This window comes from Polypterus senegalus, chromosome 2 (assembly GCF_016835505.1).
Source record: "Polypterus senegalus isolate Bchr_013 chromosome 2, ASM1683550v1, whole genome shotgun sequence".
Lineage (NCBI taxonomy): Eukaryota > Metazoa > Chordata > Cladistia > Polypteriformes > Polypteridae > Polypterus > Polypterus senegalus.
In genome coordinates, this window is record NC_053155.1 from 64,991,743 (window position 1) to 65,007,834 (window position 16,092).

A 16,092-nucleotide genomic window follows, 5' to 3' on the forward strand; every position below is an offset into this window, starting at 1 on the left:
ATTCCAGAATAGGCATCAGTCTGCTAACAGAGTGAAACGGTAAATTCCCTGCACATGACTATAGGTTTGCAGTGCCTTTTAAAATGCTTTTATCAAAGCTTGGTTTAAGATAGTGAGAGTTTAAGTTGTTACTCCATTAGTCTTCTTTTATTTGATGTTTGACAAAGGCTAGCATTACCTTGTTCTGTACTTTTATTATTGTTTTGTGTCATATTTTTATATTACTTATCATCTTTGTGCTGTATGATGATTAAACATTTAAGCCAATTCACATTTAAGTTCCTAAATGTTAAGTAAACTGAAGTAAAAAGATACTTGACATCTGCAAAACCGTTGTTACTAATCCGTCGTCTGTGACTCAAACCGTCTTGCCCCTCTATAGCCATAGAGTCTGCCAGAGTGCATGTTGTATTAAGGCTCATAATAGCTAAAAGTGTACATCATGGGCAGAAGGAGCCTCTTGTGTAAAGTAATTTGGATAACAGGTAGTGTTTGGTACATTTTAATTTAAAAATATAAATTAACACTTGCAGTTTTAGTCCACTAAAGCCTGAAAAACCCCATGAACACAGAAATCCTTAGTGTTTTTTTTTTTTTTTGTTTTGTTTCAAATTAAGAATCCAACTCTACTACACAAAGAGTGCTGAGAATTATCAACCACAGAAACTAAATTTATTCTGAGATTAATATCCTTTCTTAAATGAACAAAACTCTTTGAAATTCTTGCAGTTTGTGTACATTTCAAAAAAGTCAGTATTGTTATGCACAAGACTGTAATCATGCAGATCTTACTGTTATGTATATAGTGGTACCTCGCTATATCGTGCTTCGACTTTCGCGGCTTAACTCCATCGCGGAATTTAAATATAAGCATATCTAAATATTCAGTGCATCTGGAAAGTATTCACAGCGCATTACTTTTTCCACATTTTGTTATGTTACAGCCTTATTCCAAAATGAATTCAATTCATTTTTTTTCCTCAGAATTCTACACACAACACCCCATAATGACAACGTGAAAAAAGTTTACTTGAGATTTTTGCAAATTTATTAAAAATAAAATTGAGAAAGCACATGTATATAAGCATTCACAGCCTTTGCCATTGGTGCTGCAAAGAGGAATGGGTGAAACTGGCCAAGGATAATTGTGCCAAGCTTGTGGTATCATATTCAAAAAGACTTGAGGCTGTAATTGCTGCCAAAAGTGCATTGACAAAGTATTGAGCAAAGGCTGTGAATACTTATATACATAACAGTAAGATCTGCATGATTAAAGTCTTGTGCATAACAATACTGACTTTTTTGAAATGTTGCGCTGTGAATACTTTTCAGATGCACTGTATATCACAGATTTTTCGCTGGTTTGCGGATTTCTGGGACAACGGGTCTTTTAATTTATGGTACATGCTTCCTCTGTTGGTTTGCCTAGTTGATTTCATACAAGGGACGCTATTGGAGGATGGCTGAGAAGCTACCCAATCCGAGCACATATTACGTATTAAATAAAACTCCTCAATGATATACGATATGCTTCCCGCATGGTGCTTCACATACTTGAAAGCCCGAACAGCATGTATTGATTTTTGATTGTTTGCTTTTCTCTCTCTCTCTCACTCTCTTTGACATTCTCTGCTCCAGACGGAGGGGGTATGCACACTGGCCTAGAGGATACGGATGCTCCTCTAAAAAATGCTAAAAGATTACCTTCACATTGCTCTCTTCCTTGCAACTGCTTTGTCCAGCGGTTCTTCGCATACTTAAAAGCCCAAACAGCCCTATTGATTTTTGATTGTTGGTTTTCTCTCTCTGTGTCTCTCACTATCTCTTTGACATTCTTTGCTCCTGACGCACACTCCTTTTGAAGAGGAAGATATGTTTGCATTCTTTTAATTGTGAGATGGAACTGTCATCTCTGTCTTGTCATGGAGCACAGTTTAAACTTTTGACTAAATGGCGTTATTTCATGTCTAGAGGGCTCTAATATTTTTAAAAAACTTATTTAGAAGGTCGTAAACAGGTTTTCTATGCTCTAACTGCGAAAATATTCGATTTATAAATAAAGAATCCTACTTCGCGGAAAATCATTTATCGCGGTAGAGTCTGGAACAGATTAACCGCGATAAACGAGGGTTTACTGTAATGCATGTTAATCTGGATATGCGTGGTAGTGATATTTTGAAATCAAAACAAATAAATAAAACCTATTTAATGGATGTTAGAAGAAAACTACAGTACATTGCTGCTCAAAGAGAACAGTTTTCTCATCTTCTGTAAATGCAAGCCAGATAAGAATAGTGAGCGGTAAATGCAATTAGTTGTGTATGTATAGCAAACAAATGAATGTTTCATTTGCTATCACTAGTAGGGGGGGCCCAAACCTAGATCAGCATGTCTTATTGCTCAGTACAACTAGACATACAGTGGTGTGAAAAACTATTTGCCCCCTTCCTGATTTCTTATTCTTATTTGCATGTTTGTCACACAAAATGTTTCTGATCATCAAACACTTTTAACCATTAGTCAAATATAACACAAGTAAACACAAAATGCAGTTTTTTTAATGATGGTTTTTATTATTCAGGGAGAAAAAAAAAATCCAAACCTGTGCGAAAAAGTAATTGCCCCCTGAACCTAATAACTGGTTGGGCCACCCTTAGCAGCAATAACTGCAATCAAGCGTTTGCGATAACTTGCAATGAGTCTTTACAGCTCTGGAGGAATTTTGGCCCACTCATCTTTGCAGAATTGTTGTAATTCAGCTTTATTTGAGGGTTTTCTAGCATGAACCGCCTTTTTAAGGTCATGCCATAGCATCTCAATTGGATTCAGGTCAGGACTTTGACTAGGCCACTCCAAAGTCTTCATTTTGTTTTTCTTCAGCCATTCAGAGGTGGATTTGCTGGTGTGTTTTGGGTCATTGTCCTGTTGCAGCACCCAAGATCGCTTCAGCTTGAGTTGACGAACAGATGGCCAGACATTCTCCTTCAGGATTTTTTGGTAGACAGTAGAATTCAGGGTTCCATCTATCACAGCAAGCCTTCCAGGTCCTGAAGCAACAAAACAACGCCAGACCATCACACTACCACCACCATATTTTACTGTTGGTATGATGTTCTTTTTCTGAAATGCTGTGTTCCTTTTACGCCAGATGTAACGGGACATTTGCCTTCCAAAAAGTTCAACTTTTGTCTCATCAGTCCACAAGGTATTTTCCCAAAAGTCTTGGCAATCATTGAGATGTTTCTTAGCAAAATTGAGACAAGCCCAAATGTTCTATTTGCTTAACAGTGGTTTGCGTCTTGGAAATCTGCCATGCAGGCCATTTTTGCCCAGTCTCTTTCTTATGGTGGAGTTGTGAACACTGACCTTAATTGAGGCAAGTGAGGCCTGCAGTTCTTTAGACGTTGTCCTGGGGTATTTTGTGACCTCTCGGATGAGTCGTCTCCGCGCTTTTGGGGTAATTTTGGTCGGCCGGCCACTCCTGGGAAGGTTCACCACTGTTCCATGTTTTTGCCATTTGTGGATAATGGCTCTCACTGTGGTTCGCTGGAGTCCCAAAGCTTTAGAAAAGGCTTTATAACTTTTACCAGACTGATAGATCTCAATTACTTCTGTTCTCATTTGTTCCTAAATTTCTTTGGATCTTGGCATGATGTCTAGCTTTTCAGGTGCTTTTGGTCTACTTCTCTGTGTCAGGCAGCTCCTATTTAAGTGATTTCTTGATTGAAGCAGGTGTGGCAGTAATCAGGCCTGGGGGTGGCTACGGAAATTGAACTTGGATGTGATACACCACAGTTAGGTTATTTTCTAACAAGGGGGCAATTACTTTTTCACACAGGGCCATGTAGGTTTGGATTTTTTTTCTCCCTAAATAATAAAAACCATAATTTTTAAAACTGCATTTTGTGTTTACTTGTGTTATATTTGACTAATGGTTAAATGTGTTTGATGATCAGAAACATTTTGTGTGACAAACATGCAAAAGAATAAGAAATCAGGAAGGGGGCAAATAGTTTTTCACACCACTGTACTCATCACTTTTCATTTATGAGGATTACCTGTGCACTGATGCTATTAAATTTTAGAAGGCCAGGATGCTACATAGTTAGCCTCCATTTATGCTTGGCAATGTTATTATTTGCACAGGAGCAGAGTCTATTGCACATATATTTGGGAAGTCTAAATAACATTATCCAGTGCAACTAACAGAACGTTCAGCAATAAACAACAGCCAAAAAAATATTACAGGGTCTAAGAGACTCATTCTCCTAGTTTGCTTTAACATGTTGTTTTAGGATGGGAATGAAGTAGTTAACGAATAATGTATATTGCTGTTATTTATTTATTTTTGTCTTTTTTTCTGAATCCATTATATTTGTTTACTTGTGCTCCAATGGAGTCACTATTAATTGCCCTTAATGCATAATTTGTGTGTGACATACAAGGTATCTGTTCAGTATTTCTTAACACAATAAAAAAACATTGTTAAAATGTATCTCCTTAATCAATTCATGTCTCAATGTGACAGTTTTCAAGAACTGTTAAACCAGCAGTTCTACAATATGCTAATTGTTCCACTCACTAATTCGACTCCTACTAGAGAGTGTTTTCTGTAATTTGGTACTGATAATCTTCTTTAATTTCTTCTGCTCCTCTAGACTGGTCTTTTCCAGACTTGGAGATGGAGTACCACTGTACCCTTTTTTTTTTTTTTTTATTCCATTCATTTCAGTACAATAATTAAACTCTTAATTTAATCAATTTTATTATTGTTTTGTTGTTGCTTGCTTTCTTTGTGCCCATATAGAAATTCTATATGTGAGGTTAGATTATGGTATATTCCTAGAAATAGATTTATTTTCCAAAACATATTTAATATTTTAGTCTCTCTTTATTGTCTATTAATGAAGGAAATATAGATGTGAATGAAATAGTCTTTTCTGGACATTTTCTCCTTCGTATTTGAGTCTTTTGTTTTTAAATAAAAGCCTTTGAAAGGGATTCCACAACCAAGTTTAGTAAATGATGTCACAGAGCAGTATATCCCTTTCATGACTTGTGTTCATTTTGGTTTTTGTAAAAGTTAATCTTCTCATCATCAGATTATTTCCTTAAATTGTAAATTACCCCTTTTTATATCTAATGTTTATTTTTTGAATTGTAAAAAAGCAGATATATTCAGATCAGGTGCAGTTGATCAAGTATCAATAGTTATACATGTACAATTCGTAACATTTTTGTTTGTAAAGTGAAAGAATTGGTGAAAATTCAATTCAAAATTAGTGGCAGGTGGACATTTAACTACAGAATTCACCAGTTCATTAGTGATGTTTCTATGTAAATTGCAGACAAGAAGAGTTAACTATTGCTGTTGTACTTTTAGGCATTTCCTTAGCCCTATATTTATTTTTATAGGATATTTTATTTTGGAAAAGATTTTGGAGGGTAGCATATATTTGCAACAGTCTCTTCAAATCTTTTTGAAACAATGTAAATAATTTAAAAACAACTAGAATAGTATACATAAACAATCAATATAAAGACATTACATTCACAATTGCAAATCAAAGTGTTTTAAGCTGTCATCTTGTAGGGCTATCATTTCTTAGCTTTTTTTCCCTTATGGGACCAAGTTTAAGTATGTGTGGGGAGACTGCAGTCAGCATAAGCGATCTAGAACTGTAAATGGCGTTTTTTTTTTTTTAAATATGAGAAAAACTTTGCTTGCTTGCTGGATCTGTTTGTCCTAACATAAAACGGATTACCCAGTTTACTTTATTGCTAGGTCAGCATCAGTTGTTTGAAATTTTATTTCTATGAGATTCACCAGACAGTAATAATCATTCCCAAGATTCTCACAGAAATAATTTAATAAATGCATACTTAGACATATTATTCAAATTATTGCACAAGACTTAAAAATACACCATTTTTGGATTTCACTCTGTGGCTAAGTAAGAATATACATTTTTGATAATCTTTGCCTTGATTGATTTAAGTTCCATGCTACAATTTGGAAAGATTCTTAAATTGCCTTTTCAGACAGAAACAGTAAGTTATTAAGGAAGTTGGAATGCAATCAATTTTTGTTTACTGTAAAGCTGATAAACATTACGTCATAGTAACGAACAATAATGCAGTAATTTCTGTTTATTATATTCGGATATTCAAAACATTGCAATTAATAATTTAAGCAGTAATATTGTCTTTTTATTTTGCAGGTAATTGCACCTCTTCGAGAAAAAATTAGAGATTTGGAAGTCAGGTAGGTTTGCTTACGAAACTATATATACAGGTGTGGATAGTCGGTAGGTATAAGATTTATGTTCCTATTTTAAATTTGATCTAGAGATGGAGAAAATACTTATAAAGCCTCTGGAATTTGGATTTCTGTATGCGTTGAATGTTATCCTCTTAATTAAAACATATTAGTCCAGGTGCCCTTGAAGAAAAATAAGTATTATAACAAACAGCAACAGATTCCCCCATCCCAAACCCAGACAAGAAGAAAAACAAACTTCTGACATGGTTAATGCTAAAAGAGCATTCATACTGAGGCATTATAAAGACATATTGCCATACGTATGAAGGAGTCCCAGTAACATTTCTAGACACACTTAACATACTTCATCCTACAGACAGTCATGCACCTATTTATAGTCAACCGATTTTAAGCGAATCGTATTTACAGCCACTGGCTATAGGAAAAAACAACAAAAAGATAGTAATAATGTTCTAGAAATTGCCAAAATCAGTGGCAGTAAAAAGTCTTTTGTTAGTTAGAATTTTATTTGTCCACTGGGGAAAATTTGACTTTTTATAAAAGCTCTTTAAATAAATACATACATAAAAAGGTAAGTAAAAAAAATAAATACACACACACACACACTGAAATTATAATAAAGCAAGAACATTCAAAAGAAAAATAAGGTTCTGACCTGGCAGTCACAGTCCCAGTGAGGCATTATGCAGACGTATAAAGGAGCCCCAGTAGCGCTTCTTGACAAAGTTCTGCTGAATAATTAGTTGGCTGAAAGTATACAATCTTGGGGTGTCAGATTTATTTTTAATTTGTCCTTCGCTACTATCTTCGGGAGGTTCAGAGTGGTCCTATAACTGAACTTGTCCGTTTATTTGGTGTGCCTCTCTTGAAGTGATGTTGCCAGCACAGTACATCACAGTATATAAAACTGCACTGGCCATCACAGAGTTATAGAAGATGTGAAGGATATTCCTATTATTTCACAGGGTCACAGATTATCCAACTCTTGGAAGGGCTTTTAAGGTTTGGTTTAATTGGTGTGGTTCGACGTAATTAATTCTTATGTATTCAGCCTGCACCACATTTTTACACCAGTGTTTCTCAACATTTATGGTCCTGTAGCACAATATTGCCTTTTTAAATTTATCTATGACACCCTCCAACCTACCATGCCCCCCACCACCAGCAGCCTTTGCGAACTATCCCCTTGTTGAAATGAATGAAATCAAGGCTCCCCCTTGGTGAAATAAGCTCACTTAGAAATGGGGAAATATTTTGCACAGCTATGCTGATTGCTTTGTTAACAAATTAATGATTTAAAGATGCCTACATGTGACTGAATAGTGGCGTGATCCAGTAGTTGAGAAACACTGCCTTGCACGGACCTAGTGTACAGCAGCCCAGGGGCAAAGATTGGTTTCTGCTACTCTGTACTGGCAGTTAAAAGTATGCACACCAGACCCACAGAGCCCCAACTGAAATGATGTTTACACTTTCTGATCGAAATACAGCCAAAAGGCCAGGCCTAAATGGAGCATGACTGTATTTAACAATATGATTAATACAAATATAACATTTCACCTTTTTGTGCAATTCTGATCAATCTGTCTTTATCCAATTTATCACAGAAGTAGAATCCTAAAACTCACAGAGAGTTCACCATCCTTTTTTTCTGATAATTTAGAAGTATTGCCAGTTTTCAAAATGTTATTTTTTCTTACTATTAACAAATTATATAATTAGTCAAACTACAACTTCCCAAAGGTAACAACATGTTCAGCAATGGTGATAATTAAAACCAAGCCCTAATACTCCCTTAAAACAGATTTTACAATTTTGTGTTTTCCCTAAAATTATTTTTATTTAAATTGTTTTCACAACATAAAGTAAATTTAGAATGCCCAGATTGTTTGTCCTTTTTTTTTATCATACACTAATATATCATCAGCTGAACAATATAGATCATGATAAAATGGGCAGTTATTTTTGTTAACTTTTTTTGTGTGGTTATAAAAAATGCTAAATGTTGCCTTAGTGCAAAATTTGTAAGCCTCGACACCAGTAAAAAGCATTTGTTTTAAACCTCCCTACCTCTCCTTTGAAATCAGACTAAGTCACTTTTGGGCACATGCTCTGTGCCTGTTCGATTTATTTGGATTTCCGAGGGAATATCTTGGTTCAAATGATGAGGACTGCTGGCACTCGACTCGTATGATCCATACTGTAAATCACTAGCAGACCATCTTTCGGTCCTTCCTGTAAAGGGCACTCTGCACTGTCTTGCAGAATTTTCTCTCAAACTCAGTAATGAGTACGGAGTAATTTATAATGTGACACATTACTGACCAGTTTCTTATTGTTTTGTTTAGTCTAAAAATGTGCAATATGTTTACCGTAGATCCCGTTATATAAGCTGAGAATTTCGTCCTAGATTTTTGGCTTGGAGTTTGGGGGTCGGTTTATACAACGAGTATCGTTTCAGATTCAAGATTTCCAGCGCAATGCCGGTTCTGCTGATAAATAACCGATAAATAAGTAAATAATGACGAAACCACAGAGCCATCTTTCAGATGAAGAAGTAACTTTGCATGCCGGTACTTTAAATTAAATAAAGAATTTATTCAAAAAAGTGTTTTAGTTGTTGATTTTGTTAATAAAATTTATAATAAATTAATCAGGAAGTTTAAAATGAAATTTTTTTGTTTTGATTTACGACCAGCATCTTGCGTTACGAAATGGATGCTGTCACGTGTGTCTGCTTGCGCGATTGTAAACAAACAACCGAGAGTGTTAATAGCGTCAGTCGGAGCCCAGATACATGTGTTTGTGGATGTCATTTCCGTCATTGCAGTGATTTACCTATTGTGGTCCCCGGCCGGGACGCCCAGGAGGACCAGAGGAGGGCTTGTGCCTCCTCCAGACCGCGAGGGGGCGTCCGTCCTGGTTATGCTGGGGGCCACTGCCAGGCGGCGCCCAGGTGCCTGAGGAACCCTGGAGCCCAGCACTTCCGCCACACCAGGAAGTGCTGGGGAAGACGACAGGGGACACCGGACGGCTTCGCGGTGCGCAGCCGGCACTTCCGCCACACTGGGGTATGGCTAGGACTGATTGTCGGGAAGCAGCTGGAGCCCATCCGGGTTCCCATAAAAGGGACCGCCTCCCTCCAGTCAAAGTGGATGTCGGACGGTAGTGGACAGAGCTGGAGTGAGGACTGGAGACGGCCAGGAAGGAAAGGCACAAAGGACTGTGAGCCTGGACAATTGGGGAATCGGTGCAAGAGGCACTGGGGTTTGTAGTGCACGTAAATCTTGTAAAATAATAATTTGTAAATAAACAGTGTGTTGGGTGACCTAAAGACGTCTGTCTGTGTCCGGGTCAAAGTTCACACTATATATATAATTCATTAAGACCATGCAAGCAAGACACATAATTGCTAAGGAAGGAAGAGAAGATAAATGAAAGCGATCGCAATCGAAACGAAGATGGACATTGTGTGGAAATATCTCCTCCCTTCCTGCAGACCAAAGATGTCAAATTAAATGGTGAGTACAGTATGAAATTTTTTCTAGAATAGAATGCCTTTTATTGTCGCTATACGCATCTACAATGAGATTAAAAGCAGCTCCTTCAGTGCAGAAAAAAAGTTCTGTATAGGGCTTGTATGGTTGTTTTTTAGCTTTAGCATAACGCCGGATCTGCGGCCCCGCTTCTGCTTTCTTTCCCTCCTCTGTCTGTGTCGTCTCCTAGACCCGACAACAATCCACGGAGAGCAGTAGTACATTAGAAAAGATATTGATGTTTTGGTAAATTATGCACATTATATTATATATCAAAAATGCCGGCAGTCTCAAATTCTCGCCGATAAACATAAATATACCCGAAGAGACACTTTTAAGGAAATTTAGAAAATTTTGCTTGGAGAAGGGAGTCGGCTTAAATACCGGTCATCGGCAAATACATGTAATTTAGTAGGTAGAGAAGGGGTTCGGCTAATATACCTGGTCGGCCTGTATTCCGGGATCTACGGTATTTCAGTTTTTAAAAATGAATATATATTTTGTGGCTGGCATTATGTAGATCTGATGAGGAACCCCTTTAGTATGGAAGCTCCACTGCCTAGTGTCCTCCCAGTTTTTCACATTATAGCCTACAGAGTTAAAATACACTATGTAAACCTTTCTGCACAACTTGGTCCAATAATTAACTCAAGCAAACTCATTTGTAGATTTATTTTGCTTTTTTTGGTAGAGCAGCTTGCAATAGTTACTTTGTTTTGACAAATAATTAATTTGCTATATTTCTTTTCTGAAAAAAAGTTGATTAGCGTGTAGTCTATCTTAATGGATTGTGTTTGATTTGTTTTATTTGCTCCAAATTTCATCTGTATCTGATTTTTAAAATTATTAGTAGGTTAAATTTTTAGATTTTTTTTTATTGTCATCTGGGTAAATTTTCCTCATTGCCTCCTATGTTAGTGATATTGTTTCTAATTACTCCTTGGCAATAAGGAATTTTTGAAACAAGCTTTTATTACGGTAGCATTTGTTGCCTGTGGTCTTAGTTTGTCTTAGCTATTTATATACCCAGATGCAGTCTGTGTGTATACCAAAATTGTTTATCTGAGAAATAAAAAGGAAGATTTTTTTTTCTTCACCCAAAGGTTATTGCTTTGAAGGATCATATTGCTTTACCATGTGAACATAATTTTTATGATATGCCAATTCAGACCTACCTGTTTACATGGAAATTTAAAACACAGAAAATGCTAAATTATCAATACAGGAAAGAATGGTTGCTAGGGATTGTCAAGGGCTAGGCTTCTTCTGTTGTGCAGAAAAAATATACTTCTCTGCCTATTGCGTGTCATAAATTAGGGCCATGTAGTTTTATTTGATTTTAATGTTAAACAATTTGTTTTCTAGGTGTGATACAGCTACTTTGTTTTCTCCTTTATCTGTTCTGTTGCTTTTAAATTGTGTTATGAAATTTTCATTTTGTTTATGAAGCAAACTTTCAGATTTTCTCTCTTGATAATTACAGTTTTACTATATGTTTGTCCTCTGTGCTAAAATAGTGTGAAACTCGTTATCTTATGATTACTAGATTCTAAAGCTTTAGAAACTTTTAGACTTTGAGATTTGTCCTAAATGTTCTAGACAATTGTGAGGAGAGAGAGTTACTTAATATTCATATAAAGGCTAAAAAGCAGTAGTTCATTGTATGTATAAAGTCTACTTTTGGTGCTTGTAGGTTTTCCCAGTTTGAAGCTGGATAATGTTATATTTAAAATTGTAGTTCGTTTGTGTCGTAACTCAGCTACAACAGACTGCCACTGGGACACACTAAAAGTAATATTACATATATTCTAGACCACCTCATGTCTGCATACAGCTAAATAGGACCACAAAAGATTCTACATCAGTTTTTGGCATCATGGCACACCTGAATGATTAAAACTGATTTGCCAGAATACTCCGCATAAACCATGTGCTGTTATTTCATTAGGGCTGATCATGAAGCTACTAGACTTGAGACTTTGTGTCACCTTGTAAAATAGGAGTATGTATGTATATGCTTATGTAAGTTTGCAGTGTTGAACCTTAACATAGGCTCAGCTCACTACCCTTTAGGGTGCCTATGTTGTACTACCATTTCACCTGTCACTGAGTGGCCTGATACAACTCCATCATTAAATTTCCTGATGAAATCATCATCACAGGCCTGATCATCAACAGAAATAGACATTGATAAAATCACTGTAGAGGGTTATCAGTTTTACATATATTGGTTAGCTGATGACTTACTGTAATATGGGCGTGATATATCTTGGTTATTGTCAAAAATGTGTTTTTATTTACTCTTGACATGTTTAAGGGTAATCAATGTCATTCCTCTAAACAAGAAGGTTTCATTTTAAAATGTTTTCTTTTTTTGTAGCTCACCTCATGTCCCCTTTCAAAATAGGCTTGTACATATATTTTCTCTTATGTAAAGTGAAACCTTTCCTCTTTTCTAAATATCCATTTATCTACTCGGTTTACTGAACAGAATACTGGGGGGAAAAACATGAAACAGTGAAAAATGGTTACAGAAAAATCTTGACAAAATATCTCTTTAGAGCAAAGAATGTGGTGAAGTCGATCAGTGGAATGCCTGATGCATTAACTACATGGGTTTTGTAACCAAATAAAACACTTTTACTACTTATTTTGTTGTGATTAGAAAGGTAAAATGTTCATCCATTGAACATTCAGATAATGTTAACTGCATCATTTTACGATGATGTTGGCTGTCCTTGCTGTTGAAAGTATTTGATACTGGCAATGCAGAGGAATCTCCTTCACCAAAGCGGCTTCACAGAAATTCCAATGGCAGATCAGGACCTGGAGAATTGCAAGTAACCAAGACAGAAAGACTTGGTGTCAAAGTAACTCGGGACAGATCAGAAACCTTTTCCAGCTAGGCTGCTTAGTCGTTGTGCATGGCATGCCTCTCCAGAAGTATTTGAACTTGATGTTTTAATGAAACCAGTTCAGCTCCTCCTGAACTAAGTTCCACCTTGACATCAGTAGCTTGTGTCATCATCTTAGTAATGGTCTCCTTTTGTTTTGGAATATTTTTCTTGTAATCTGTGTGTTTTTTAATTTCATTATAATCCAGGTTGAGTTCCACCGCATTATTCATTAGCTGTTTACTGGTTCATAGAGAAGTATTTAACTTGAGTTCCGCAATCTACCCATTCAAATGGCAACATCTAACTTGTTTGCTAAGTTCGATTTTGTTTTTTATTACTACAGTGATCCCTCGTTATATCACGCTTTGACTTTCGCGGCTTCACTCCATCGCGGATTGTAAATATAAGCATATCTAAATATATATCACAGATTTTTGCTGGTTCGCGGATTACTGCGGACAATAGGTCTTTATGGTACATGCTTCCTCAGTTTGTTTGCCCAGTTGATTTCATACAAGGGACGCTATTGGCGGATGGCTAAGAAGCTACCCAATCAGAGCACGTATTACGTATTAAATAAAACTCCTCAATGATATGAGATATGCTTCCTGCGTGGTGCTTCGCACACTTCAAAGCTCTAACAGTCCGTATTGATTTTTGATTGTTTGCTTTTCTCTGTCTCTCTCACTCTCTCTGACATTCTCTGCTCCTGATGGAGGGGGTATGAGCAGAGGGGCTGTTTACACAGTGGCTGTTTGCTTAGAAACGGACATGCCTGTAAAAAATGCTGAAAGACTACCTTCACATTGATCCCTTCATTGCGGCCGCTTTATCGCGGTGCTTCCCATGCTTAAAAGCCCAACAGCCCTATTGATTTTTGCTTGTTTACTTTTCTCTCTCTCTGACATTCTCTGCTCCTGACATGCAAACTCCTTTGAAGCGGAAGATATGTTTGCATTCTTTTAATTGTGAGAAAGAACTGTCATCTCTGTCTTGTCATGGAGCACAGTTTAAACTTTTGACTAAAGGGTGTTGTTTCATGTCTAGGGGGCTCTAATAATGTAAACAAAAACGTATCTAGAAGGTCGTAAACAGGTTTTCTATTCTCTAACTGTGAAAATATTAGATTTATAAATAAAGAATCCTACTTTTTGGAAATTCATTTATCTGTCTGGAGTGGATTAACCGCGATAAACGAGGGTTTACTGTATAACTGTGCGGAGAATATTTATAAACAGTGTGGGAAGAGTTTCTAAGGGCTTAAAATATATAAAAATAACCATAGAAACATATGGTTTCTACTTCGCAGGTTTTCGCCTATCGCAGGGGGTTCTGGAACGATCAAGGAGGGATTACTGTATTTTACATTTTTACTATTTATGTATAACTGTGATTATGTTATATAGATTTAAATTGATTATTTTGAACAAAACTGTGATACTCACTATGTCTTTATGTTCTAAAAACAACTTAAAATTGAAGATCAGCACCACATATGCAATTAACATGGTATATTTTTCCCCATTAATAATATCAAATATTAGCAAGGAAACTGTTTTTCCCCCAAAATATAACATTTTCATGAATAGTCATGCCACAAGGAACATTCTGAAATATTACCAGCATTGCTCATTGTTGGCTATTGATGTATGGATAGGCTGCTGTCCCAGTATCCTTAAATTGAATGAGAGAGTGAAGAAATTGGGAGAATGAATGTTGCTGAAGTTTTGAAACAGTTCTGCAAATGAGTCATATTTTGGGCAAATGATTTGATTAACAACAATAGAAACTACCTTTTTTTAATAGTCTTCTCCAAATTGACTAACAAGTTCCATATTTATTTGCTGTTATTTCTTTTTGCATACTGGTTTAGTATTTTGTAAAAAGTATAGAAGAAAAAAAAATTGAGTTTCCAAGATGGAAAAAATCTCCTGTTTATTAAAGCTAAAGCGATTAAATTGTCGGTGCCAGTAGCAATTCTGGGCAAGTTGCAGAATTTGAAAAGTATACATCCATTGTCTATTCAGGTCATGAGACAAGAGGACTGCCTACTTGCTTAGTCTTTATAAAGGCTAGTTCTTTGGGTAGAGTCAGACATTGGTCAAAATAATTCTTCTAGGTCATCAGCTTCTGGACTACAGAGGAAACTAAGATATTTGCTTCAGTTAGAATAAGCTACAATACCTTTTTATTTCTTTTTCTTCTTTTCCTTCACGGATGCCTATGCTTTCCATATGTGGCTAGCGGTGATGTAGTATTGCCAAGTTAAAAAGCAGCAGTACATTTCACAGACATGTAAGATTATAAATTCTACAAAATGTTCAGTCTTCTAAAATGTCTTTATGCTCTTGTTGTTGTTTTTTTTTTTTTTCTTTCTTTCTATAAAACCAAGGTTCCTTGAAATTGAAGGTTTAGCTTTTAAGCCCAACTCTACTTTTCAGCTGCATATTCCATAAAAGCAGGGTCCATTTTGTATACATTTTTTTAAGTTATTTATTATATACATTATATATTTGAAAAACTTTCCATGCGAGAGTCTGTCCAGGCTTATGTGTGATTCTGATTTGTTTTGTTAACACACATCAAATATATTTAATATAAAATATAAAAATACAAACAAATACCTTGCTGCAATTAAAAATAAACCATCACTTAACTGTTTTTTTGAGCATTGTTCAAAGTTTTCAAAAAATAAAGCTTTGAGTAAGTGACAGGTGGTTTCCATTCTTCATACTGTTGTTGGTAAACTTTTAGGACAATGGAAAATTATACAAATACATGTGTGATATTTACTTCATTCTACATGATGCAGTGGCAATCCATTTACATTAATTTGCTTAGCAGATGCTTTTTTCCAAAGCAATTTACAGAAGTAGTCAATAGAGTAACATTAGGGTAAGGCCTAATTTTAGTAGGGCCATATATTTCTGTTTTTTGGAAACCAGCAAATATAATAGAGTATACACACACTATATATAAACTAGATTGTGTTTTTTTGTACTGCAATTCACACATCTTTTCATGCCTTCTTTTGCAGTTGCCCCACAGAAGTTAAGTGTGTATTTATTTTATTTATTTTTTGTAGTTGTTGCTTTTTCTTGCATTTCATGTCTGGAATAAACCAAGTACAAGCAATCATTTTCATACCATCTTCTTCCAGTGCTGGGTTATGGGGGAGGGGACAATGCCTTTCCAGAGCCCTGGGCACAGGGCAGGAGATTTCAGTAGCCCTGATGACAGAGCTATTTCTTAATACACCTAAACCAATGTTTCGCAGCCATTTTTGAGTCGCAGGTGCCAGTTGCTGGGTCGTGAGCACCTGAAACTTGTTCATAGTATAACTCACCCCACCCTCCACCATTTCTTATTCTGTTTC

The 16,092-nt window shown here is 36.1% G+C and overlaps 1 protein-coding gene across 1 annotated transcript in view; it reads left to right on the plus strand.

Moving 5' to 3' along the window:
- uxs1 (UDP-glucuronate decarboxylase 1) overlaps positions 1-16,092 on the plus strand; it is a 151,859-nt gene that overhangs the window by 39,129 nt on the left and 96,638 nt on the right. The window contains exon 4 of the mRNA XM_039743859.1: positions 6,222-6,265. Coding sequence (XP_039599793.1) covers positions 6,222-6,265 — 44 coding nt within the window. The remainder of the gene's footprint in view (positions 1-6,221; positions 6,266-16,092) is intronic.